This window comes from Melopsittacus undulatus, chromosome 3, assembly GCF_012275295.1.
Source record: "Melopsittacus undulatus isolate bMelUnd1 chromosome 3, bMelUnd1.mat.Z, whole genome shotgun sequence".
Taxonomy (NCBI): domain Eukaryota; kingdom Metazoa; phylum Chordata; class Aves; order Psittaciformes; family Psittaculidae; genus Melopsittacus; species Melopsittacus undulatus.
The window spans coordinates 49,457,243-49,483,832 of NC_047529.1; the positions used below are offsets into that span (position 1 = coordinate 49,457,243).

The 26,590-nt window shown below is 37.3% G+C and overlaps 1 protein-coding gene across 1 annotated transcript in view; it reads right to left on the bottom strand.

Annotated features, from left to right (window-relative positions):
* The window catches only part of SNX14 (sorting nexin 14), a 55,008-nt gene extending 28,889 nt beyond the window's left edge, over positions 1–26,119 (bottom strand). Inside the window, exons 1-15 of the mRNA XM_031052773.2 lie at positions 25,931–26,119; positions 25,728–25,848; positions 24,837–24,913; positions 24,668–24,746; positions 18,427–18,470; positions 13,259–13,346; positions 9,106–9,190; positions 6,738–6,894; positions 6,469–6,544; positions 5,575–5,619; positions 5,400–5,480; positions 5,137–5,251; positions 3,052–3,207; positions 2,656–2,780; positions 1,981–2,039 (exon numbers count right to left, since the gene is read on the bottom strand). Of these exons, the coding sequence (XP_030908633.2) occupies positions 1,981–2,039; positions 2,656–2,780; positions 3,052–3,207; positions 5,137–5,251; positions 5,400–5,480; positions 5,575–5,619; positions 6,469–6,544; positions 6,738–6,894; positions 9,106–9,190; positions 13,259–13,346; positions 18,427–18,470; positions 24,668–24,746; positions 24,837–24,913; positions 25,728–25,848; positions 25,931–26,070 (1,448 nt within the window). The 5' untranslated portion in view covers positions 26,071–26,119. The remainder of the gene's footprint in view (positions 1–1,980; positions 2,040–2,655; positions 2,781–3,051; positions 3,208–5,136; positions 5,252–5,399; positions 5,481–5,574; positions 5,620–6,468; positions 6,545–6,737; positions 6,895–9,105; positions 9,191–13,258; positions 13,347–18,426; positions 18,471–24,667; positions 24,747–24,836; positions 24,914–25,727; positions 25,849–25,930) is intronic.
* Between the last annotated feature and the right edge of the window lie 471 nt (positions 26,120–26,590).

The following is a 26,590-nucleotide window of genomic DNA, read 5'->3' on the forward strand; positions in this document are numbered from 1 at the left end:
ATGAGAAATTACTCAGAGATAGTTACTTCTTCCCTACCTTCCCGCATGTAACTGCTCCGTAATTTTCTTGTCTTGCAGCAAGTGAAATCTTTCAACAGATTACCCACATAAACATTCCACTGGGATTTTATATCTACTACTCGATCTGACTTTTTAACCAGCAGTTACACTCCCAGTTCCCCTACCAAAGTCAAAGATAAGGAAAATAAAACTCTTTTGCATAACATTTCTACGTAATATAATTTCTAATGCTAGACTAGGGAAGAGAAGGCAGGATGAGGTATGTGCATATGGATAGCATCTGGAATAATTCCACAAGTAATTTCATTTTTTTTTCCCCTTGGCAGTGACTCTGTACCACATTCTGCTGAGGAGAACACCAAAGCAAAAGACAAACAGGGAAACTACTTGCCTATGACCTCAGACAGGAGGTCTGTTTCATGGAAGTAATCACTGAGGCACCACTTCAGGAACATACAGTATTTCATAGCATAAGCCAGCATATATACTCAGGGTATTCAAACTGCTCTAAAATGTAAACCAGGTACATTTTCAAAATCTGTTTATTTTGTAGCCAGAGATGTGTTTAAAAAGCTCCAGGTACAGACTGTCTATAATTTCTATTTCTGGTTTGGAAAGCAAAGCACCAGGGAGGTGGCCTTAATCTTTTCATACTTTAACAAGATTTAAGAAGTGTATGACAGGATACTTTCAACCCTTGACATGAATAGCTTGGGGTAAGGTACCAGAAGGCAGATTTAAAGGTCTGGATGAAACTCTGTAGCCATCTTCAACAGAAGCTGGAGTGTGTTTTAAGGTCACCATTCCTAATGGACTATCACACAGGGGAAAAAAAATAAGCAGTTCGGTCTAGCTGCATTCTATGCCTCTTTGCCAAGAAAGAAGCTGTCAGCACCAAACTGACCAAAGCCCAAGTCCTGGATGTACAAAAGCTATAAGGACTACATAGTAGATATCACCTATGGACATACATTAAAGAGATGATTATGTAGTTTTTGAAGAATGTTAGCAGGGGAGAAAGAGATCTCACAATGACACGCCTCACTGGAGGCTGCAAATCAAGAGGGTTGCTGCTGCTCCCTAATGAACACAGAAAAAGTTAAATTGCAGTTACTCCTCTAGAAGAGCAAACTAAGATGATAAACACCAGCATTTTCTAAGAACTGTGGATCTTATTTGATACCAAGAAAAAAAGTGTATCCAAATTAAAGACTTTCTCAGTTTTCCTTCTTTTGGGTAGACCATAAGAGCAACTCAGTTGGCTAGTCTGACTGAGCCATCCAGCACAAGAGGAAAGACAAGAAACTATGAGACCTCAAGCTTACTCAACCCAACCCCACAATGGAAGATCACCCATTCATATTGTAGGAGATGATTCTCTTCTCTACAGACAACAAGGAACCTGAAAAGTGGTCTATAAGTACATAGCCCAAATCCAGAAACAAAGCTTCTGACCCTATACTTCTGCAATGAAGGGGTAAATATGAGGGACAGAAAACACACTTGACAGACAATCCTCCTTGTCACTAAAGGAGATTCCCATTGTATGACCAGGTTGGTTAGATGTAGGATACGCTGTACGTATCCCCGTAAAACCCAAAATCCAATATCGCCCAGCTCTGCACCAACAAAACGGTATTATACATATATAAAGTCAATTAAATCGCCACTTAATTTCCATGTTATCTTATTCTCAATGTGCATTTTTTTCCCTCCCCTCTTCAAATGTTGAGGTCCTAATTACATTTTATGTTCTTTAACATAAAACACTTCAAAGCAAAGAGACACCTTGTATAATGATTATTGTTCCTTCAGTATGTAATTTGTCCATTAAAAAGTAAGTCAGAGCTGAAAATTTTGTCAAGTTGGTATCAACCAGTAGCAAAATTCATATGGTTTAGTATTTTGATACTTTTAACTAAAAACCAAAAAACTACTTAAAGATTCTACCATACCCACCTGTTGAACTTTGAATTGCGCGTTGGTGACTCTGCTCCTCTTAAAAGATGTCTGAAGTACTACAAAAGCAAATAAGGTATCAAAGAAAACACCAGACTGAGGCAATGCTACTATGCAACAACATAGCAAAATTCAGGAACAAAAACAGAAGTAAAAGGTCAGCTGACCATAATCTAGCACTTAGAATATTCATCTGAAAAAGGACACACCAAATCTGCAATACATGCTCCCAGGACTATTTATTTTACTTTACACAGTCTTGGGATTAAAAAAATTAACATGAACACAGAAATAAAACTAAAATTAAGCAACAAAGTCCATGTCTCCTCCTCATTAGAAAAATTTGAAGCATTTTAGCTATTGTGAGAAAAATTACCATCAATACTAATTTTCAGAAATACACTTTATTCAGAAGAAAGCCAAGTAAGTACCTATTGCTAAGACACATCAATATATTCTGCTCAAATAAATGTGAGAAGCTTAATATTGAACCTGATTTACACACACAAATTCAGACTCACCCCTCTGTTTTAAGTGTTTCCTATTAGAAGGTTTTAGGCAGCTATCAGTGTGGGGAATTCTGTTTTTTTAACTTTCAGTCACAGAACAATCATAAATGCTGAGTAAATTGCTTTGAATGACTTTAAGACTTCTCTTCAAACCTTTTGCTCTTACCTCATCACTGTGACAGAACATAGGAGTGAAAACATTCTCAAGTAGAGAAAGTACGTGCTCATAAGCTTCAAAAAGACACCTCATAGTTTGAAGTTTCACAACATCCATATATGGGCCCTCAGCAACTACAAAAGAAAAAAAATCACAAACATAAATAAATATATCTATATATAGGCAGATGAAGTTTGATTTTTATCTGGTCTGAGTTGTGATTACTTTGCAAGCTACTGAAAGTCTGACAAAACAGAAATAAACTGACAAAACATAGCAAGTGGCCAACGATTTTTAAAACGACAAAAGTAAAGATTGGCCATATTTAGATGGATTAATCTTCACTTTAGCTCAGCTTGCTGTTTAAATTCCAGTGTAAATTATTCCTTTCAAATTCAAACTTACTTCTTTGAATCTCTTCCACAATAAAAGGGTCAAATCTAATTTTGTCAATGCTTTCATCCAAACAGTAAGTTTTGTAAATTTTCTGTACTTCCTCATGAAGAGACATCTTTTCAGTATCTGATAGCTCTGGTCGCAAAATTCTGTCATTGAATTCCTCTGAGAAGGAAAGAAAATGCATTTGTATATCAACTTGGCAAACAAAGAGCATCTTGAAGCAACCTATAACCTATAACAATTACTACTTTACAAATAGTAATTTGTAAAACTTTAAAAGTAATAGAAACGTGAGACATCTCAGCATCATGTAATAAGGCAACAGCCTTCTTCTTAACTATAATTTGGATTTGTTCATAAAATTATTACTAAAAATATATTGCCATTAGAACTAATTATTCCTTACCACAGCAAGAATAAATCCATGAAGTTGTTCCTGGCATAAGAATGAACTGGATGATTTTTTTTTCTTCCTAAATTGCCAAATTGCAAATTGTAGGTTTTTTTTAACATGACTTCCAGTTCATGCTAAACACACACAGAGCTCCAATAGCCCTTTATATCAGTCATATGCCCATCTGGCTATTTCATTTTTAAGACCAAATCCATTAAAGATATTATTCAAGAACATTAAATTTGAACATATATAGAACTAAATATTCTATTCAGCACAATTATTGTGTAATCATACTTTATTTATTGGCCCATCCCACTAACAGCATGACTACTGTCCAGAAAGAAGGGAAAATAAAATAGTGTTTAATTCATTTTTCAATTAATACACAAACCCAAATTTCTTCAGAAAAAAAAATCTACCAAGACCTTTCTGGATTTTTTGTTTTGTTTTGTTTGTGGTTTTTTTGGTTGGTTTGGTTGATTTGTTTTTTGTTTGTTTTCCCTTGGAAAGTGCTTCTTATCCAAAGTATTTCTATCCAGTCAAGAACCACCTACAGTAGACAGTTTGGGTCAGCATATCTTGAGAGAACTAAATCTCATTCTTTGTTTTATAGGCTAACACACAGATTTACCATCTGTAAGAATGAAAGAAAGGTTTAGAAGGAAGAAAATGCTGAGGTTTCCCAGAAGAAAAGACTGATCATAGGCAACAGCCACAGTCTGAGCAACCTTCCTTGCTAGAGGAAGCACTCTACAGAACTCCAGAAAGGGCAGCTTAGAACTCCTTGCACGTACCACCAGCACTGGACAGGTAACCAACTGCTTTGTTGGATTTTTAGTGAGGAAATGAACTTTTCTGACAAAAAATCCAGCATGTTTGGAATGATTATGAGCACATAAGGAGCATAGAGATTTTTTACAATTCTCTTACATAATCATCAGTGATTTATGCAATATTTTATGAGAAAGTCTAACAATTTCACATCTTGTTGCATGTATGGGCTTGGAATATGAAGACACACCCATTATTCCTCACGCAACATGGAAATATTTCTTTATTAAAAAAAAGCCATAACATTATTTTAAGTCAGTAATTGACTACTAGTTGACCAAAAAACTTTGAAATCAATCACTCTAACACAAACTTCACAGAAAAACTTATAATTGGAAAGTAAGTGGCTTTTCAAACAACACGTGTGTAAAGGTAAAACCAAATGCATGCTTCGTAACCAAGGTATGGGTTACTGAATAGAAGGTTTCAAGACCTCCAGTGTTCCCGTTATGTTTCTGTTATTTACAGAAATCAGAACTTTAGAGCTAAAAGAATGTGAGAAACTTTTTAGTGATAAACAGGCACTTTAGAAATACATCAGCAACCATGTATTAAAAGAAGGCTGCTGTACTTCATTTCAATGGCCAGAACATTTTTCTTCTAAGAGCATTCTATTTTAAAACATAAAACTTTTAATCAATAAACAGAAATACAATTAAGACCTACAGACCACACCAACATTAATGTCAAGATTAGCATTCAAGGATCAGGACATAGTGAAGTAAGTGAACAGAAGTTCTGAAAAGTAATCTCTTGCTTAACAATGCTGTCTAGTTCTGAGACTGAATATTCACTTGAACTTGCAAATTCTTAAATCTTTTAAAGAAGATCAAATACACCTCAGCACACATATGCAATCTTACCTACGGTCAGGCAGAACTGCAGCACGTGGACTGCCCCTTCCTGTTTCAGAAAGTTCATAAACCGGAATAAAAGGTCTTGTTGATCTCTGATCTCCTTTAGCTCCAGTTTCAGTACCTTAGTAGGTTAAAAATGCAGTCAGCTAGTTTTCAAACTTTCAATGAGTACATAAATAATACAAAACGTTGAAGGCAAAACAAAAACAGCAGCTAAGGTAAAACACTTGTTCAAAACAGGAAAGGAAATAAATGTTTCCTTTGCTTACAGATGGCTTTTTATTTCTTGGCTCTGCAAATTTCTGAAGGAATGGAACCAATGAAGAAGTGGGTTCAGTTGCTTTCTCAGGCTGCAGGCAACAAATTGACAATAAGACAACTGGGTAAGAAAGCTTCCTAAATGGATGAACAGATTATTATTGCTTTAATTTTGTCCATACTCACTGGACTATCATCAATGAAGATCAGCAGCAAATGGTTGACTGTGTCCTGCAGGAAAGCACAAAAACAACAACAACAAAAAAATCAATATTAAACTCAACAAATTAGATTAAAATCATTTCACTATGTTATGCCCAAGTTCAAACCTGTGAGTATATAAATATTTAAAAAAAAAACCCAAAGCCTGGGAACACTTGTTTTCTGAATTGACCTTCACCAGTCTCTTCAAATATGTGCATCTCAGGGTATTTCTGAAGAGATCTGCATAGAAACATTCTTCACCCAGTGGAGGAAAGCTTTACAAAGCATTTCTACTGTTAATGCAGATCTAACGAGCTAATACTTCCACAGCTACACTACTTTCTACTTACAGCTAAAGTGATACCTTTGTAAGTATTGCAATTTTGCCTATTAAAATACATGCATAAATAAAATCAAAGATGGCAGTATTCCATCTTCAGAAATAAATGCCCTCTTATTTGCAGAACTAAGGACGAAAGAAGTTCTTTCAATCCAGTTTTTTTTGCAGCTGTTTTACTCACTAGTATAAAAATACATACAGCTAGAGTTCAAGTAATTGCGCCTTTGTTTAAAGGTACCTACAGCAATTTTAAAGTGCTTAAACTAGCACAGCATTGTCCCACCTTGCAGGAATTGTAGTCTTTCGTTAAACATACATTCTTAAGATACCACACCAATACTGTATTTTAGTCAGTTCAGTTAATTAAGCACTGAAACCAGCTGTCATGAACAAACAAAAACATTGGCCACATGAATTTTTTCTTTTACCCAGTCAAAATGCACAGCAAGTAAGTCATTGTGCATTGTTTGCTTTACCACAACATATGCAGTAGGAAACCAGTAATATTAAATTATTCCTATGCTCCAAAGTCTTACAGGATCAGCTAAGAAATCCATTGAGGGAAGGAAAACAGAACCAGGCAGAATCTCTCTTATCAGAAGAGCCAAGGATCTAAAAAGGGGGAAAAAATAAATTAAAAAATTGAGGATTTAACAATACCTTAAAACATGCTACTTCTAAGACCAATCAAAAGACTTAGAAGCAAAGGGATGAGAAGCGTGACTTTGGAGTTCATTCTTTCACTCCCCAAACTATGGCATTACGTATACACTTTAAAGAATACAATTCTAAATAACTTCCATACCTGCATTCTGTTGACTTTGGGGGCAAAATATAAGGAAAAAGAAGTTCAGTAAGTTTTCTTAAGTAGTTAAGTTCATCTCTTCGGCTTCTCAAAGCAACATGGAGTTCTGGTCCATATTCTTCTAAAGCAGCCTGCTGCAGAAATTCTGCATTTTTTACTGCAAGTAAAAACCAGCATTAGAGTTGTTTCAGCTTTTTCTTGTAAAATAGGAGGCAACTGCTTTTCATTTGAGCTAAAAAGTTAGTACTTCTAGCACATATACAACTGCCAAAGAGATACAATGTTGAAACTTTACAAAAGAACCTTGGCTTAGACCTTAAAGCCTGGCTAAGTAAAAACAAAACTACACAGTGAAATAAGAATTCCTAGACCAAACAACTGCATTTTCCAGAATGTTTTCTCATTTATAATTACCAAGGAACTCAACATCTTGAATCTTCTAAAAAACTTCATTGCCCAAAGTCTGCCTCTGCTTGCTTTTTTCTTGACCTTCTTCAGTCTCCCATTTATTGCGCTTCTAACTACTGACTTGCCTACAACACAGCTTGAAATCAACTTAAGACTTTTATTCAATCCTGTTAAATGTTTCCTGCTTCTGTAAACAGAACACAGCATAAACACAGTATAAATCAAACCAGAACCAGTATGCTGATGAGAAAGAGTGCTCCCTCTTCTGAACAGCTGTATGGAGTTGAAAGAATACCTCCTTTATCAGATTAAAAAAAATATATATATTAAACCCAACGTTATATTCCTTCAAATAATTTCCAAAGGCAAGAATTGAACTGTAATAAATCACACCTAGCTGAAATGGCAATCCAGCACAGCTTTGTGCCAAGAACCACACTAGGCACGGGTCAGGTGCAGAATACATACCTGCTACCTAGGAGGTTAAAGCCTGTTTCCAGCATACTGAATTTAGCACAGAAGCCTGCAAGCTTGTCCTTCACAACCAAGAACCACAAATAGTATCAGCTGATATGGGGGATACAGGAATGTATACTGCCTGATAAATCTGCCTGGTTGGTATCATTAAAAGCAGAGAGGAGGAATATGCTCTCTGGCAAGGACAGGTAATGAATCATGTAGGTACCTGTGCAAATAGTCAGGAATTAATAAAAAACATAATAGTAAGAAGAGCAGGAAAAAAGGAAATGCTCCTTAAAGCAATCATTTGAAAAGGATTTTGAAAATAAACAGAAAAACCTAGGATCAACCAGCAAACAAAGCACAGTCTGAAAGCTGCCTCTGAACCATGCATTATGGTGGCTGCTTTCACAATGTTTACCAGAAAGCACTACTAAAAGACATTTTCAGCTGCTACTTCACATTTGTGCCCTCCGAGAACAAGTCTTTTCTTCTAAAATACTGAAGAAAATGGCTACATTTTCAATGATGTACATTTAAAGTACAGTTCTCTGCTGCTAACGAAAAGTGTTTCCAACTCCTTAGTAGAAATCAAAGGAAAAAAATTTGGCACAAACAGTGCTGCAAGATAATCTAGTATATCAAAACTGCTGTGCCACTAAAGACATCTAACATGATCAGACCATGTCTCGTTATTCATGTGATTCATTACCTGCTACTCATAGGACCAATGGCATATATTCATGGACATCAAGCAGGCATTTTGAGGGAAGGGAGGAAAGTTCATTACTCCAGTTAAACATCTATGCTTAAAAGTTGAATGAAACTGCATTTAGTAGATACAGCACGGTGGAACACAGCCAGTGAAAAAAAAAAAAAAGAATAAAGATAACAATTTTCCAACAGCAAGTGTTTTATTTTCTAAATATTCCTTCAATGTGCCGTTTTAACATAATTTTTACATTCAGCTTGTGAAGATATTTTTATGTGGATAATAATTAAATATGCCACTTCTCAAAGTCTCTCCATGGCTTGTAAACATAAACCTAACTTTTCGACATCCTGAGCAACTCCACCAACTACTCATGCTAGCATGAGGATGTGAAATCATTCTAGCTATAAGAGTTACAGTCACAGTACAAATCCCTTCATCTACAATTGCTCACCTAGAATACAGAGGAAAAACTTTAAGAAGCATTGCTAAATGATCTCAGTTGCTCTGAATACACAAAAGCCACATGTCTGTTTACTGTACAGAGAAAGAAATTTAGCATTTTCAATATGGGGAACTGAAAAATCAGTAACTTCGAGACTGTGTACTGTAACTTTTTCCCTATTTGTCTTTGCAAACTGCAAATGAAAAAGCAAAAGGATGACTCTTTTTTTTTGTAAAGGGAAGGCAGTGAGAATGAAAAGAGCTAGCAAATATAATAACAAATATACATAAAGAAACATTTATATCTGCTCTTTGAAAATGCAGTGCATGAAGTCTTTACATTACCTTTCTGCCTGGCCTTGGCTATCACTTCAAGGTGTTTCATTGCTGCCTTGAGCATTTTCTTTGTTACAACAGTTGGAATATCCACCTAAAGAATAGATTTTAAATAAAACAAGAATTGTTCTAGGGTTCTTTCTTTATTTATTACAGTCAAGTACCAAACATATTAATTTGCTTATATGTCTCCACTCCAACCATAAAATACTCCCTTAAGAAACAACCCATGAATTCTTTAGACGATCTGACACTCATTCTGGTCAAAGCATGTAACATCATTTAGAACTAAATGCCATAAACGATACTGTTAAAAACATTTCTTGCCAATTTGTTTCCATTAGGATCCTCCCATTAAAATAATTTAGTAATGTAGCTTGATTTCAAAGTCACAGTATATGAAACCTAGTTCTACATGAAGATTTGACCACCAACAAAAGCAAGTTAACTATGCTGTGCTTCTCGTATTTGTGTACTTTAACCCTCAATCATGTCCACAAGGACTAAAAGCAAAGTGAAAACCGCCTCTCTTTATGTATCCAGAAAAATTGTCACAGCTCAGGTGATGGCAGAACCAAAAGAAAAATCTGAGTTTCTGAGTCAAAACAACTGTTAGTGCCAACAACCATACAATATGATCATAAGCTGAATAAAAGCACATATTTAATCAAAGACCATATTAACAGAGTCCTGAATTTCTACTTGTCCTGATGGCTATGAAAATGAAAGGAGAATTACAGAACAATTCAGGCACAAATGGACCTCATGATGCCTTAACCCAATCTCCTGTGTAAAAGCAAGCTCAAATAAAGGTGTGCAGGGCTGTGCACACCCCCATGTTGACAGTCACCTCCTCACAGGTTAGATGCTTCAGCCCCAACCATCTCAGTGGCCCCTTGGTTGAACTTGCTCCACCCTACAAACATCTCTGTTGTAATGGGGAGCCCAAAATTGGATACAGTATCTTAGATGCTGCCTAAAAAGCATTAAGTTAAGACAGACAATCACTTTCCTTGATCAACTGGCTCTGCTCCTACTCATACACCCCAGGATGCTGTTGGCATTCTTTGGCACCAGTATACACTGCTGGCTCATATTCAGCTTACTGTCTATCACAGGACCAGGCTCTTTGCAGCATAGCTTCTCTTCACAGCCAGTCAGTTTCTGACTGTCATTAAGTGACAGCCTGTACAGTTTCAAAGGATTCTTCCTTATTAGCTTCAGTAGTTTCCACAGAAACTTTCCTGGAAACTGATTTATACTTGGCATGCCCTTTATTTTAAGCAAGAGCAAAAGGTGTTTCAGAGAAGAAATACACAGTTGTAAGTGTTCAAAATTTATAACCTCACAAGTTTCTTATACAATCTGTCCTTCCTCAATACTAAGCCAAATAATGACCCTAAGTAATGAAACAGAAGCACGTGCGTGCTTCTTGTCAGACAAGGAAAGAGACAATGTAATTGCAAAGGTCACCAGAGACAAAAGTTGGGTTTTTATTCATTCATACAAGCAAAGTAACATGTATTCCTGCACACTCCCTTGTAATATCTGAGGTGCACAGCTCTAACCTAATCTGGCCAGCCTAGATAAGCTAGTATAATTGACTAGAGCTACCTAAAAGCAGCTAGCTAAATTAAGGTCAACTCTTTTTTTACAGAAAAAGTCAAGCTCCTGCTCATCAATGGAGAACTCTGTCCATTGGGACTCACATCTGAACAGGAATTTCAATAAATCCAGAGTTTAGGAATAGAAGACTGTTTATTCCTGCAGAGGTAAGCAAAAGAGCACAGCAAACAAATTATCACCAACACAACAGTAGGCACTATCAACTTCTGACAAAAATTTCAAGCAGATACAGGGCTACCTACTGAAGGGAAACACTTCACTTTCCCTTCAAAAGCCATAACTAACCCAGAAATGGCCACAATAAGGAAAATCCAGACTGAGAGAGAAGTATTTCATCATATACTGAAGAGCTGACTGGCCTAAAGCACTTGTTTCTTTGTTCAAAAACCCTGCCTCAAAACACTCACCTAGGCAGACTTAAACAGAAAACAAAGGAATTCTTTTCACTTAAGTATGTTGTAATTTTAAGTCTTAATTCAAACATACAAGATTCTTTGGCAAGAAAGTATAGATATAGCTTAAAAAGGATAAAAAGAGTCTTTTTTTTTCTTACACATTCCCAGATTAAAAAAAAAAATTGTCCTTATTAGCCAGAACTATTGCTTTCAAGCATTTAGTAATAAATCCAAACCAAACTACAGCTGTTTGGCAAAGGTATAAGAATATTTTATTTTGCAATCAGTGATTAATTTCTCCTCAAATGAGGTTATAAGAGACAGTGTATCAGAGCTGAAAGGTTATAAAACACTTTGTCACAACCCTTTTCAGCTAACAATTAAAGCTTTAAACTTGGATTCCTAAAATGACAAGAAGTATTTTATTTACAACTTGTATATGAACTCTGGTTTCTACACACAACATTTTCAGTAGTATATGGATCACAGCTCCTAACTGAGCCTCCTTGAATCTATATGTGCGTATGTGCACAGACAGAAACACTTGTTCAGCAGAAAAAAAAGGTTATGAGCTGAAAACAAGAGCCTAAAACAAGACACCATGCTGCCCTGCAGGGCTGAGAAAGCCAGGTTTCAATTGTTCTAAACAAAGGTACCACCTTTTTGCTTGAGATATTTGTACCACTTCACAAAAAAAGACAAAATAAATTACTCTGTAGGATGTATACAAATAAATCTAAAGATTTGCAAAGAGAAATTAAGTTCTGTGATAATCTTTATTTTGTAATGCCACTGACAGTGCCTAATACTTATACACTCCTTGAGTTCTGGTTGCATATACTGTCTACCCAGACAAAAAGAATTTAAGATATTGCATTTAATTCATTACTGTCAAAAGCAGATGTGGTAAATTAACACTCTACTTAAAAATGCTATAGCTGATCTAACATGATTAATACCTTATCACATGATCAATAGAGGAGACATCATTTTCAGAATAAACAATGGATCTAAGAACAATGCAACCAACACCTACATGTACTACAACTCCAAATGAAATTTTAAGAGCTTGCTCTAGATTTTCACTTTGAAAGAATTACTTCACTTTCACATCTCTATATAATGTCTGCGCTACACAGACACTTCCTAATCTTCCCCCATGTTCACTTTAAAAAGCAACATGCTTGAGTAAGAGTAAACAAGAAAGTCATCTGGATTTGATATATAACAAGGACAGAATCAGGCTATTAATCACTCATGACAGAGTACATGTGCAACTTGTAGCTCAGGAAATATTGCTGTTACTAAGGAAGGGAAAAAAGACACACATTTATGGTAGTTGCTCCAACAGAGGAGAGAGCACTGAATAAATCTGGAAACTGAGTTAGCAGCTCTTCCTGCTTAGAACAGCCAGAAAGTTAGAAGCAGTTCCTGTAAAACAGGCTTGAAGCACTTTACCAGAAAAGAGAATATATGTGCTAATCTATTAAACACAGGGAATAAAAAATTTGAATGTTTAATCTTCAGAATGTTTCTTAAGAACTACATTAATGTAAGAACCATACCTGTTTTAATTCCTATAGTAAGCTATTCACTTAATGGCAGTCTATTCTTTATAAGCAATTTAAGGACCTTGTCTGCATTTAAAGAAGTCAAACAAGCAGAAGCTATGAGACAGGTACACTGCTGTTTTCTAGTAGTTCTTTTTCAGTAATTCTCAAAATCTTTTCTACTTGTATCACGTCACTAAATCATCCCAAGGTTTAATAATGCCTTGCACTGGTGTAAAGTCCATCTGAAAGAATCATAGAATGGTTTGAGTTGCAAGGGACCTTCAAAGACCACAGAGTCCAACCCCCTGCTGTGGGAAGGGACATCTTTCACTAGATCAGGTTGCTCAAAGCCATGTCGAACCAGGTGTTGAACACTTCCATTGATGAATCTTTAAAGGTGCTTTATAACCATGAATAAGCTCATGAAGGAGGCAAAAGCCACTTCAGAGAAGAAATTTAGATAGAAACTTCCTATGCTCTCTGTGAGACTGACTTTGGAATCACCACTTAAAAAATAAAGAACTCACTACAAATGAGTATCAGTTATTTTAATGGAAAACCAGCATTAATACCTTTAAGTCACCTTACCTTGTGAATTCTCCGAACCAATACAGATGCAAAAAACCGCAACGTGCCTCTCAGTTCATCCACTGAGGATTCATCATCGGTAATATTTCTGCAGTGTTGCAAAGCATGTCATGTAAGATAACAGGATAAAATACATTACATTAATCCAACCACAATACATTTGGCACTACTGAAAACTGGAATGAAAACATTCAATGGTGACAGTTCAACTGGTATTAACTGAAATGAAAGCTACCAAGTGTGGGCAGACAGTAAACAGTCCTCTAGTCAAGTACAACACACAGCATTCCCAATATGTTTGTGCACAGAACAATGGCTTAAGAAATATGTCAGTGAACTGTAATTATATACCAATTCCTGCTCTAATGTACTGTCTGCATGATTCTGACCAAATAAAATTTAGCTCTGTTTCTACATAAGTGAATGCTTTCTAGCTCAGCAGCATAAAGTGAAACTGAATTAAAATTGACAAAACCTGTGGAATAACAGTTCTGCAAGCACATACCCCAGATAAGTTTGTCAAAATTGGATTTTCCACACTCAATACTACAAGACCCTCTATACTCCAAGATTTAAAATAATTTTCATTTGTTTTAGTACAAATCTGGCTTTCTAAAATTCTTTTATTTGAGTGTTATTATAAATCCTCATGTAGCTTTTAATGAAATAGGTACATCTCCCGCATTTCAGCTGAGCATCTTCCAATGGAAAACTTTCATGGGTACTTTTTCAACAAGTTCTAATACTTGAAACCATCAATTACAAAGGAAACAAAAGAACCTCAGCCTATAGCTACTTGGAACAAAATTTAAATTATTTATGTGATTTCTGCTTGGACACAAAGAAATAAAGATTTCAAATAGATTCTCAAATTGATACATCAAAATATTATCTAAACTTTTTATCTGGCTTACCAGTTTCCATCTGCTGCAATAAATAATGTACAATGAAATGCTATCACTAAAAATACTGAAAGTTGACTCAGGAAATAAAATACTCAGCTGCATGTCTTTTTGAGAAAACTGAATGAAAATGGAAAATACACCAAGTCTTAGATGCAGAAACTGCAACTAAACCAAGTAGCAAAAGAGACTGTGATAACAACAATGCACAAAATACAACAGAAAGAATAAAAATCTGCCAGCATTTAAACATATATGGGCATTAGAACATACCCAAAGATACTAGTATAACTGCATTATAATAGGTGAGCAATGACAAAGTTATATAAGAGCCGAGTAATGACAAAGTTAGATCCTGCTTCAGCTAATGACCATTTGTGAACACAATCACAGTTTTCAGTAAGAAGTTTGTATATGCAGTAAATGCAAATAGAACCTACATTTAAAAAAACAAACCACACAGTACAAGCAACAACAATAACACTTGGAAAATAAAAATTTCATGCTTATAGCATCATCTTGCATTATTTATCATCCAATTTTTTAAGCCATGTTAGCTTGGATTATATACAGCATTCAAACGCATATTGAATGTGAACTGTGAGGTACAGATACTGGTGACCTGATGGTCTAAGTATGCACTTAATTGCATGAAAAAGGACCTCAAAGAAAGCAGCCTGGCATAAGGAATACTGCCATCCTCCAGCAGCTAATCATATGCAGGTAAGAATACCTTAGGGAAAGGTTTGGTTTAAGATCAGCAGCTGACGTTTTACATGCAATATGGTTAGCAAATACCCACACTTTCAGTGGAAGCCAAGGGATTAACAAGCAAATCGTATGACTGTATTACTAGTATTTGACAGACAGCAGGATACATGAAGTAATTTGATCCAAGAAGCTTTTATTTTATTGACACTTGCATAACCAGCATCTTGGCTAATTGTACTTGGACATGACTTCACGCCACGTACTTTCACAATGTGCTGTAGGTTTGTAGAGATATTCTTTTAATCACAAGTAGACTGAAGACTGCTAAAAAAAAAAGCATCAAGAACCTGTAAAATTTAAAATCTCCAGGGACTCAGTGGAAGCTTGGAAACATTTTAAAAATTGGCTGCATATTCTACAGAATTTGAGGAAAAAAATAAAAACACAACTGTCTGTGCAATGGAGAGATTTGCTAAAGAATAAAAGGCTCAATCTGTTAAGTTGCAACCAGTTACTGAGTCCAATGTCTCATAAGAGATACACCTAACTGCTTTTGCATGCAAAATCTTATGGGAATTACTCATAAATGAAAACCATATACAAATAGTAATGAGTTTTCCCCCCTCCCCCCTGTGTGTCAATTATTCTTCCCAAATTTGGACAACTCCTATAAAAAATATTTAGAAACTAAGTTGCAAGTTGATGAAACTGAAAAACTATTGATTGTAACACAACAAAAATCTTGAACTTTTCTTGCATTACTTTCATTTAAAATAGAAGCAACTCTATATGTGGAAACACTGAGTTTAGTCACTATCAAAGAAAAACAGTAATTTGTTACAAAAATGTGGTAATTACTGGATTCCAATCTAATCTGAGAGAACTGGAGTAGCAGTAGCATCAATGACCAAAAAAACTCAGTTTTTTGCAGAGTGAATCACTCAAACTTTAAATTCTCTTATTTAAATGAGGTCGGTATAAGCAACATATTACATTGTTTTGCTGTAAAACATACACAATAGACTCAGGTGTTTTGTAGCTCTACAAATTTGGATTACTTAGAACTATGTTCTATTCTTCTCACATGGTTCAAAAAAAATCTTAGCACACAAATATTTAAATATAACCAATATAAACAGTTTGAAAAATACAAAAGAAAATTGCATATAACTACCTAGTTCAGTAGAATTCGCTGGATTTTAAGCACTAACCTTCATTCCCCTAAACTGGTTCAAGTTTAGGGATGTTTGCCTCTAAATTTTAACTTTTCACAGAATATTACTAATTCTTACACATTTTATTAATGAAACAAACATAAAAAACAGCTTTTCCCTGCTTATAGCACTTTATTTCCTTAGTAATAAATCTATTCTTTTATCCTGCAACATATATTCCTGGCTAGTGTTATACTTCCCGGGCTTCTGAGTGAGATAAGTTATGTTACGTCTCTAATGTTGGGAGTATGCAAGGTGCTGCAAGACATCATCAGGCACAAAAAGAGAGGCAGCTTCTGCACAAATTCCATTCACTTGAAGGAGGGCAGCTACCACAAGGAATTATGCCAAGAATTTTCTGTGAGGGAAAGCAGCACACTGTTTTACCAACCTAGTCTGGCAAGCCTGAATTGCCTGCTGGTGGGTGCTCATGCTGCTAAATAAGGATAGTCTGGATGCAAAGGCTTCTGATTTGGATCTGTGAAAAATTATCTAGAGACAGTGAGGTTTCTTAGCTCAGAAAAAAACACTTCATGAATGTAAAAGCTCCTTCTCCAGCGTGAGCTGAGTTATATATGTGTACCTAAATCATTTGCATAAGAGAAGTTAGAACTAGCATGCTCTACAAGACAGACCCCAAATGGCTGCCCACAGACACATAGTTCAGGCCCCCCCCCTGCACAACTGCTGGCAGGAAACATGGCAAAGCACAGAAACATCTAAATGTCTAGAGCAAACAAGACCAGCTCTGACATCACTACCAATGTCTTTCAGGACCAAGTTTCTTCTGCAGCATTGCTCAGATAACACTGAACAACTGCTCACTGAACTCCCAAGTACTTTAGGTCAATGGAAAACTCATTAGGTCTGGTCAGCATGGCGTGAATTTATGGAGCTAGTTCAAAATCCAGAGGTGCAGTGATTTCGAGTGATTTTACCTGTAAAACTCAAGACAGCACAAAAACATCCATACAGCTCAGAGGGAAAGATGTAGCAGGATTTAGGCTAGCTGGCTCCATACCATGCATATTTTGCACTCCTAACTATGTATGTGATTACCCCTACTATACAATGTATTCCAGACTTCCACTGTCTTGTGTGTCAGATTTAAGTAATACGTGTAATCTGAGTTTCCTTGACAGTTCAAAACAAAGACATTGAAGATGCTTTCCACCAGCCAAAAAATCCTAATTTCAAATTATTAAATAGAGGAGATGGCTGCCTTACATTTGTTCTTCATCAGACAGCTCAACGGAAGATGCTATAGTTTTCTGTATTTGAAAGTTAAAAACCACGAGTTTTCCAGCTTTCTCATTCACAGTATACGGTGTTAAAGCTCCCTCTGCTGTCTACATAAGCAGTTAAGTTTTATGGTTCAGTGTGTTACTCACACAAAGACAGATGGGAGACAAGCAGGTATTGGCAGGTATCGGCCACAATTAAAAACCAATCAGGCAAAGAACTCTGCAAATTTTCTGAAAATTTCAGATCCCAGAGATAGAAAAAAAAACAAAGCCCAAAATCAAATCCAACAACCAGTGTAGAGTAAAAGAAAAAAAAAGTATACGCTTCCGTTAGCACAAAACCAAACACACTTCCCTCCCATGAAAAAGTAAAATTCAGAGTAAAGGCAAAATACTGTTTTAACACATTCATGCCAGCATAATCAACTAAAAATATTGTAGTATCTTCTTACAAGTACCCTGAAGCACTGATTAATACATAAAGGTACAAGGCAACAACCAAAGAATTATGCAGTCTTTTCTCTATACTCCATTTTAAAGTTATTTACACAGTATTAGTCTATTCAGCTCAGCATAGCCACTCAGAGCTTTAAAACTCAACAAATCACCAGACGTTCTGCAAGAAGGTGGCCACAACATGTATTCAAAATACCTTTTCTATATTAATTAACAGTAATATTTTAGTTTAAAAAACCTGAAGTGATACTTTTTTTTAAAAGCAATAAGGAAGATCAGTGTGCTTCTAACCTGGAAATAAACCTCAGGGAGCGGGAGGAAGATGTTTTTACACAGGTTTTAATCAAGCCATATGTACTCCCAAGGAGTTATTAGAAAATCAACCTATAAAAATTAATAATCTAAAAGTGTTTTTAAGGTTCAAATACAAATTTCAGAACCACCTCTATCATGCCTAAATTATTAAAAGATCTGTTTTACTGTGCTAAGAGACAATAACACAATGAAACTGTAGCACTTACAAGTATGCTATACATTTTACTGAAGAAACAGAAATGTTTATTTTCAAGTGACTATTTCTTAAACAGTTTGACAAATATTTATGATATTCAAAAATAATAATTCTTAGGTAAAGCTCATACCTGTACCATGGATAAATAAAGTTTTCCAGCACCAACTCAAGCACCTGAGCAAAACAAAGACAACTACATTACAAAATAATTTACTGCAAATCCCTGTTAAAAAAGTTAAAAACACCACCTTTCAAAACACATAGAACGTAATTGTTACATCATAGAACATAATTGTTACATCATAGAACTTTAATGTATAAACATGCACACTGTGATCCTGTGGTGAGATCAATCATTTTGCATAGTAATCAACATACAGCACAAAATGATAGTTTCATCAGATACCAACATGAAACAGCTGCCACTAGTACTATCCACAACATGAAGCACAGTGCCATAGTCATTCTGTTAACTGAATACCATGAAAAATGTCATCTTACCTCAAACAACCCTTCCCAATTTTTTCAGATCAATTCCCTTCTTTTATGATATAGTGTGAAATGTCCCACAGGCACAGCTACCCATCCTAAACATAGACACATCTTCATCCCTTTTTATTCAAACCTCTGCCTTTTCCAGCTCTCCCCCACCAAAGTGGGACAGTCAATCTTTTGATTTGTGAGCTCACCACTCACAAAGAAAGCAAAAGGAGAATTCTAAAAATCAGAGAATCACGGAATGGTTTGGGTTGGAAGGGATCTTTAAAAGCTCATCCAGTTACAACATCCCTGCCATGGGCAGGGACACTTCCCATGAGACCAGGTTACTCAAAGCCTCCTCCAACCTGGCCTTGAACACTGCCAGGGATGGGGCAGCCCCAACTACTCTGAGCAACCCAATCCAGTGCCTCAAAACTCCAAGGAAAGCTGTTCTCATTTCTACATATCCTCTACCACAGCATTCAATAGAGCCTGCCTTATGGTCCAGCCATCTCTTAAAGTCCCAACTATAGCAATTCCTAAAGTCCTTGTCCTACATGGATCCTGATGGCTTTTCCCCTGCTGTTCCTAGCCCCTACATATCCCACCTACATGGATCTCTGTAGAGCATAATTTCCACCTTTTCCATCAAATCCATTCCTCACAGGTCAAGTCTGTGGTTGCCTTTTCCATGACAGAAACACTGGGTTAACCAGGAAGAACCAGTGCTGTTGCACACGTATGCCCTGGTTCAGCTTATCTTTAAACATTACGGAAGGAAGGGAGGCACAGCAGGTGACAGTCCCTGTTCAGTCAAAGGGCTGCCACCACCATATACACCAGGTGTACTGCTCATCCTTGCACTATGATTAGCAGAAAAAAAAACAAACTTCTAAAAGGAAGGGAAAACAGTGCCAAGAAACAAAAACATGAGAAAGAAGACAGGATGAAGTTTTCTTGAGATTTCTCCTTCTTCACTATAACCCAAGATGTCATCCCTACCACTTTCTCGTCACAACCTATCTCTTAATCAGTCATTGCTTTAGAGATCAGTTTGTCCCCGACAGCATCAATGTTGGTCAGGGTACTAAGACAGAATACATGTGCTGCTCTTTGAGGCTGCTGTGCCATATTCTACAGAAAGAAAGGTTTTGCAAAAGACGCCACCATGTTCAAAGAAAAATGTCAAATCTGTTTGAAAGGCAAGCTGAATGCAACAGCTGATGTACAAGTGTCATTTACGAGAGTATTATTCTTCCTACAAGATTTGCCGCTGCACTCATTCACACTACATGCACTGCAAGAATTAAGACTTATTAAATTTATACTATTTTTAGCCTCAGATCTACTCATGATTATGAACGCACACTCACTAAAATGCATACCACTGCCTTTTTAGTTCCTCTCAGTTCTTCAGATTTCAGTAGCTGATGAATACTCCCTATGTCTGTTTTTACTACTAATACTGCCTATTCAAATTTAAGATGATCCTCCTTCTTTTGCAGTTGTTCCATTTCAGTGATTTTTCCTCACTTTTTTAAGGGTGAAGGAAAAGTTTTGTTCCTTTACCTTCTCTCTGAAGGAATGTTTTCCAGTCTTGGATACCTTCAGATGTCTGTATTGTGTACCATACAAAGTCAGCATCTTTTCTCCTACCCCTATGTGCTATAACAGTAATAGATCTTGAAACTGTAACAAGTGTGTTCATGATGGATGGGTAAGATAAATGTGTTACAGCCTCCTCCAGAAACACACTCCCCTTTCCCACTTCAAAAAAAAAAACAACAAAAAACAAAAAGACCCAACAACCAAACCCCCAAAAAACAAAACAACTCAATTCTTAGATTTCCATTAAAAGTAGGCTGGCAGGGTAGAAACTGATGAAAACAGATACTTTACTTCCCAGTACAGAAGAGATCAAGGAATCCTACAGAATCTTCTTTGGAAGTTAATCTTCAGACAACAGAAGGGAGATGAGATTCAGCTCCAGTCAGCAAACACAGACCATTGGCCTTAAGAGCAATCGATCAGACTACTCAAAAAATTTTCCCTGATGTCTTCCATAGCAGTGCCACTACATAAACTACCAATTTACTCCATAGAAATCTCAGCCTTGTCACAGGTACCGCAACTTTATTTTATTTTCACAGAGTTTATAACAAAATAAACCTCTTTCAGGGCTCAAATTGCAGACTCATACCAGAAAAATGCCTTTCAAAAGCAAAGGCCTGCAGAAAAAACCCATACTGTGTATCTATAAAAGGATCCCTTTTCATTTTTCCTCTACTCTTGCTATGTGCCTGTCCATCAAAAGCAATGACAGCAGATCATCTTCCACTTGGAGTGACAAGTGCACTTGGACTTCAAGCACAAGACAGTGTACTCCAAGGGAGTATAATGCACTCCTCTTGGAAGACTTTCCTTTATTCATGATACTACTTTGGAACTGAAAGCCCTTCTATCAGGCTTTCAGCACATGTGCCACTGCTAACATAACTCTTCACCTATAGTCCAGAGGCTTCTAAAACCACCAGAATTGTTTCCAACAGTGAGAGATCTTGCTCTTACTGCTAAAGCCAAACATGTATGGTTCTGAGAATCATCTTCCTGTAGTTATTAAATCAGCAAGGAAAGCAGGAGGGATACAAGACCTGATGAGGCACCCCACTCCAGACAGGGTCTCCTTGAAATTGAGCCTATGACTTTAGTAACCAACTTCCAGTTGAACCATTCTGCAGACTTGCCAGGGTGTCTCTTTTTATCTACTGTTTCCATAAGGGCTTTATGATAATGCCTCTACAGGACAATGTCATGCAGATAATCCCACAAACCAAAGACTCAGAGGCAGCATGCAGAGAGACAAACTAACTTAAAATCCACAGATCACTGGTCCCGCTATCAGAGGTCAAGACACATTTGACTAGAACTCATGTCTCTACATAGCTTTAATAAAAACTGTCTTCATCCTGGAGATACAGAAAGCAGTGCTTATTTGCACATTTACTAAAGACATAGCACGGCAGAGGCAGTTACATAGGATGCTCCAATACACCAACGTGTTGTAGTGAAGCTAAAAGAGAGCTACAGTGTGAAAATATCCATACCACAAAATAAAATACTCCAAGAATAACAGACAAATGACTGCCAGTTACTGGAGTTCAAGGTCCATACAGTTTTCCCATGAACCCTATGAGCCTTCCAGACTATATCAGTGTGATTCCATAAGTCAGGAAAAAAACAAAAGCCTGTCACATCATCCACTGTGCTTCAAAGCACTAGGAAAGCAGGACACATGTACCCACTTCCACTCCAGCAACACCAACAATATTATTCAAGCTCAATTGCTCACACTACACACACATGCCAACAGAGTAGATAGGACATCTCAAAGAATGACAGTTAATGATAAGCAATTTCCTTGTCTGTAAAGTATTATTCTCCAGATTGAAATACAAACAATGACTCAATTTAAAGCCTATTTTTCAATCATTCTGCAAAATGACAGGTTCTACTATGTCTGAGCAGCTTTGAATTGGAAAGAGATTACAAGTATAAAACGAAATGCAGCATGTAGCAATATAAGCAGCAGCTGATGACAAGAACAAAGAGAAGCTATTTTCTATCATGCACTATAAGCTCGTCAGTCTTTGCTGCCGAGACAAGGTTTCTGTGGACTGTCATAGAACAGACCCCAGTTGTCAGGAAAAGGAACTGTAGTGCTGAGTGATGAATGGTTCAATTGCAGGTCATAACTCCCAGGCTGAATTAGACTGGAAAGGAGGAAGAATTAGGTAAGTAAATAACAAAAACTATTTTAAAAGCCTTAAAATGCAGTATAGCTAGACAGCTGAGACCACTTCCTGATGGCAGAACAAGCAATTTCCAACAAGAAAGCTACTGTGTGTGCAGCTGAAAGAGTTCAGGACTGGCAAAGAGCACATTCAGACAATAACTGATTTCTTGTGATGTATTTGTCCATTTCTTACTTTTAGAAGAGAGAGAAGGGGGAAAGAAAAAAAAATGGTCCCATAATCAAGTTAAGAATTAAACAAAAATTTGAGATCAACAGACACTAGAAATAAAATTCTACTTAGGTCACTGCACTATTTTTGTGCAGGATAAGCCCAAACTATGAAATATTGATAGATGCATGGCTGAAGCAGTTTACAGTTCAACTATAATAATAAACATAAACAGATTGGGGAGTCCAAGCACAGGTTTTTCTTATTGTTCTAAACCATGTACAGCAGCTAGATAACCAAACAAGGTTGCAAAAGATTAAGAATTTGCTATCAATGAAACAAATTGCCATCACAATCCAAGAGAGAAAAAGTGATTTGTGACAAAAAAGTTGGATTTCTTCCGATTTGAGTGTGTACTGAACTATGCCGTAAGCACTTCAAAATACAAGCTTAAAGACTATACAAGTGATTCAGATTAGAAACATTCAGAAATGAGAACATTGCCAAAATTCTTTAGCCTGCAAAGGAAGAACTAGAAAAACTAATCCAGAGTTTAAAAATCCCATAATTATTCCAAGGACTTGTAGAATTTGCTTTTCAAAAGTGGGCTGCGCTCCTTTAGAATCTCATTAATCTTAATTCAGTTCTCACTGTATCAGATTCCCTCTACTGTAAAACTAACCCACAAAAAAAAAATAAGAGCAGTCTCTCCTTCCAACCCAAAGCAAGCTATCCAATTCCAGACACACGTTACACACTGCAGCCTCAGAGCAGAGCAAGATGTTCAGTGTGGGCAGAAACCCTGCTACCCTTTTAACCAGTACAGAAGAGTTGCAGTGGGGAAAAACATAATGAGATTTCTCATTTCAAACAGTATCCTACACAGGTGAAAATGGTGGCTCAAACAAACTGCTTGTCCATGTCTATCAAAGATGATTACTCTGGTTCACTGCTTGAGGAAGTAAGCAACAGCAAGCAAATATGAAAATGCCAAATGTGCAGCAACACATTTTAAAGATCAGTCTTAGAAGGTAACTATGGTATCTACTTCTACCTCTTATGAATAACATACTACAAAGAATGGTTTTAGCATTAAATTCCTATTTAAGCTAAACAGGAAAATTTCCAGTTCTCCAGCATTTACCACATCCTTTGATAAACTGTTAAAAATATTTGCTGCCTCAGGTGTTCCTGCCCATGGCAGGGATGTTGGAACTAGATGATCTTGAGGTCCTTTCCAATCCTAACTGTTCTATGATTCTATGATTACACACTTAGAAGTACTTATTTTTACAATCTATTATTAAAACAATAGGTTTAAAAAGATAAGCCTATTGAAATTATATTCAGCAATGCTGTTATTTTAATACATTTAGCCCAAACTTCTTTAAAAAAACTAAAAGATTAAGTAATTTTAAACCAATAACTGTTTGGTTCTGAAACTGCAGAAGTCACTACATTAAGTCAAAAGAAATCAACAAGTCATTATCTGTGTTTTTTAAAAACATTCCTCAACTGTCCATCTCACCCTTCCCTTAAGGCTTTCATTCTTTTGCTACTCTTGTTGTGGGCAAATCGTTTCTTGACCTGCACTTCAACAAAATAAGCCGGATGAAATTCTTAACTTTCTGAGACTCAGACATGTTAAATTACAACTGGTATTTCCTATATAATTCCCAGTTTACATAAATGTTTATTCTGTGTTCTAGGGACACTACTACAGCAACAGTCACATCTGTGATAGCAAATACTTTATCTTGCCTCTCTGCTCCCAGCATATATTCTTTCAATTTGACTTTTACAGGAACAAGTTAACATACATGTGAAGTACATCTGAACTAGCTATTGAACCAGAAGCAATATGTCTAAGAGATATGTAACAAAAACTCACTGTATTTCAATGTACTAAAGAACGGCTACAGCAATTACCTCCGAGAGTGATGCATCCACCTTGGAAGGCACTTTCAGATCTAGCCATGGCTGATAGTTTTCAAGAAGCAAAGTAGGTCTGCAGGAGAGGATGGAAAAGTTGATGTAACAATACTTCACCAAAAGTTCCCTACTGCTTTGTGCAAAACATAAGAAATACTAAGCTTACCTGTGCCTCTTGCATTTGACCTTGCCACATACAGCACAACTGTGACCATGGGGAAATAGCTCCGGCAATTCTAATTGCTAAGAGGAGACATTTGGACAAGTTTATATTCTTCAAAATGATGACTTGTTTAACGCACTGACATTTCTGAACTTCCTTTTAGAGCATACAATTATGGAAAACTGAAAAGCATAAAGACAAAGCTGTTCTTCAAGCAGGAAAATGAGGTAATAAGGCATGGTATGAGAGACAACTGGACCAAACAGAAAAGTCCCTTCCACTAAAAGTGAATAGACAGATCCCCCTTCACACCTCTAGTCATCTCCCCGAACATCAGCTGGTCTAGCAAGAGAGCGGCTGTTTTCTCTACACTTGCCTCACTCATAGCCTTGAACCATTGTAACTATAGCATTTTTAGGCCTATAAAATGGTTTCATGTAGAATTTCAAGTTTGAAAACAGCAATTTAATTTGGGAAAGTTGATTATTTTTTAATTTGAAAGGCAGTACCACTTAAGAGAAGTTTCACTACAATCAGAAAAGAAGACTTAGCACTGGCTTGCCAAAGGAAGAGCATCTTTATAAAAGAAAAAGCCTCAATAAAAATAGAATACAACTATGTAATTTTTCAGCTACTTAATACTCAAATGCCGAAGCTCAAAAATGAGTGAAGCAGAAAACAACATCCATGAACGCTCCCAACAGGCTTTACAGCCATATGTAGTAGGGCTATAGAAAATGCATGAAGAATCCAGAGTCTTAGTCATTGTGTATTTGCTATGAAACACCTCTCAGATGGTAGATGCGAGTTGCATTAATGTATATGTCAGAAAGCTCCTGGGATTACACATTCTTTCTAAATATACAGAAAGTACAATGCTAACAAGACATTTACCTTGGGTTTATATTTTATCGTAAAAAGAATATTGGGCAGGAGGGAATCCGGTCCCAACGAGCAGTAGAAGGTAACGACACCAGCCACGAACGACCAGAAGATCATTAAAACATGAAGATACCTCACAAACAAACAGGAAGGCAACATTACTACATGACAGGGTACCGGCGCGCCCCTGGGCCCGCCCCGGCGCTCCCAGTTACCGGTTGAGGAGCAGGGTGGCAGCGCCCAGCCCCAGCAGAAGGCAGCAGAAGAGCGGGTACTGCCGGCAGGTCTCCCGCAGCACCTCAGCGCCCCGCGCCCGCTGCCGCAGCCGCTCCCCAGCCGCCCGCACCCAGCGCATCGCGGCCGCTGCCCGGCGCGGCGCCGGAACGGCACCGGCGGCAGGGGGAGGCCGCATCTCCACGCTTCCGGTCCCGGCAGCACGTGACCGCTGACACGTGACGCCGGCCAAAGGCGGGGCTGTGGCCGCCGCGTTGTCTGAGGGGGCAGCTGGGCTCGGCGGTGAGCAAGGTGAAACCTGGTGAGGTGACCCTGCCCCGCGGGCCATAGATGGGCGCTCCTTGACTCTCCGCACGCCTCACACCCCTGCTCGGCCGGCTCTGCCTCCCTAAAGCCGGAACGATACAATGCCTGCGGCAGCCTCTGCCTCGTCACGGGCAGCGGAGAAGGGCCGAGCAGCCGAGTCCCGAAGAGAAGCTGCCAGCAGCCCTCGGTGACTCGCTCGGATGGCATTTAGAGCGCTGCTGTGTAACATACTGTGCTAAGCCTTGGAAACAGAAGATCTGATGACAGAGAGCTTACCTAGTTATAAATACTTAAGTTATGGACAACAGGGGCTCCCAGTGCTGAGCAGCCAGAAA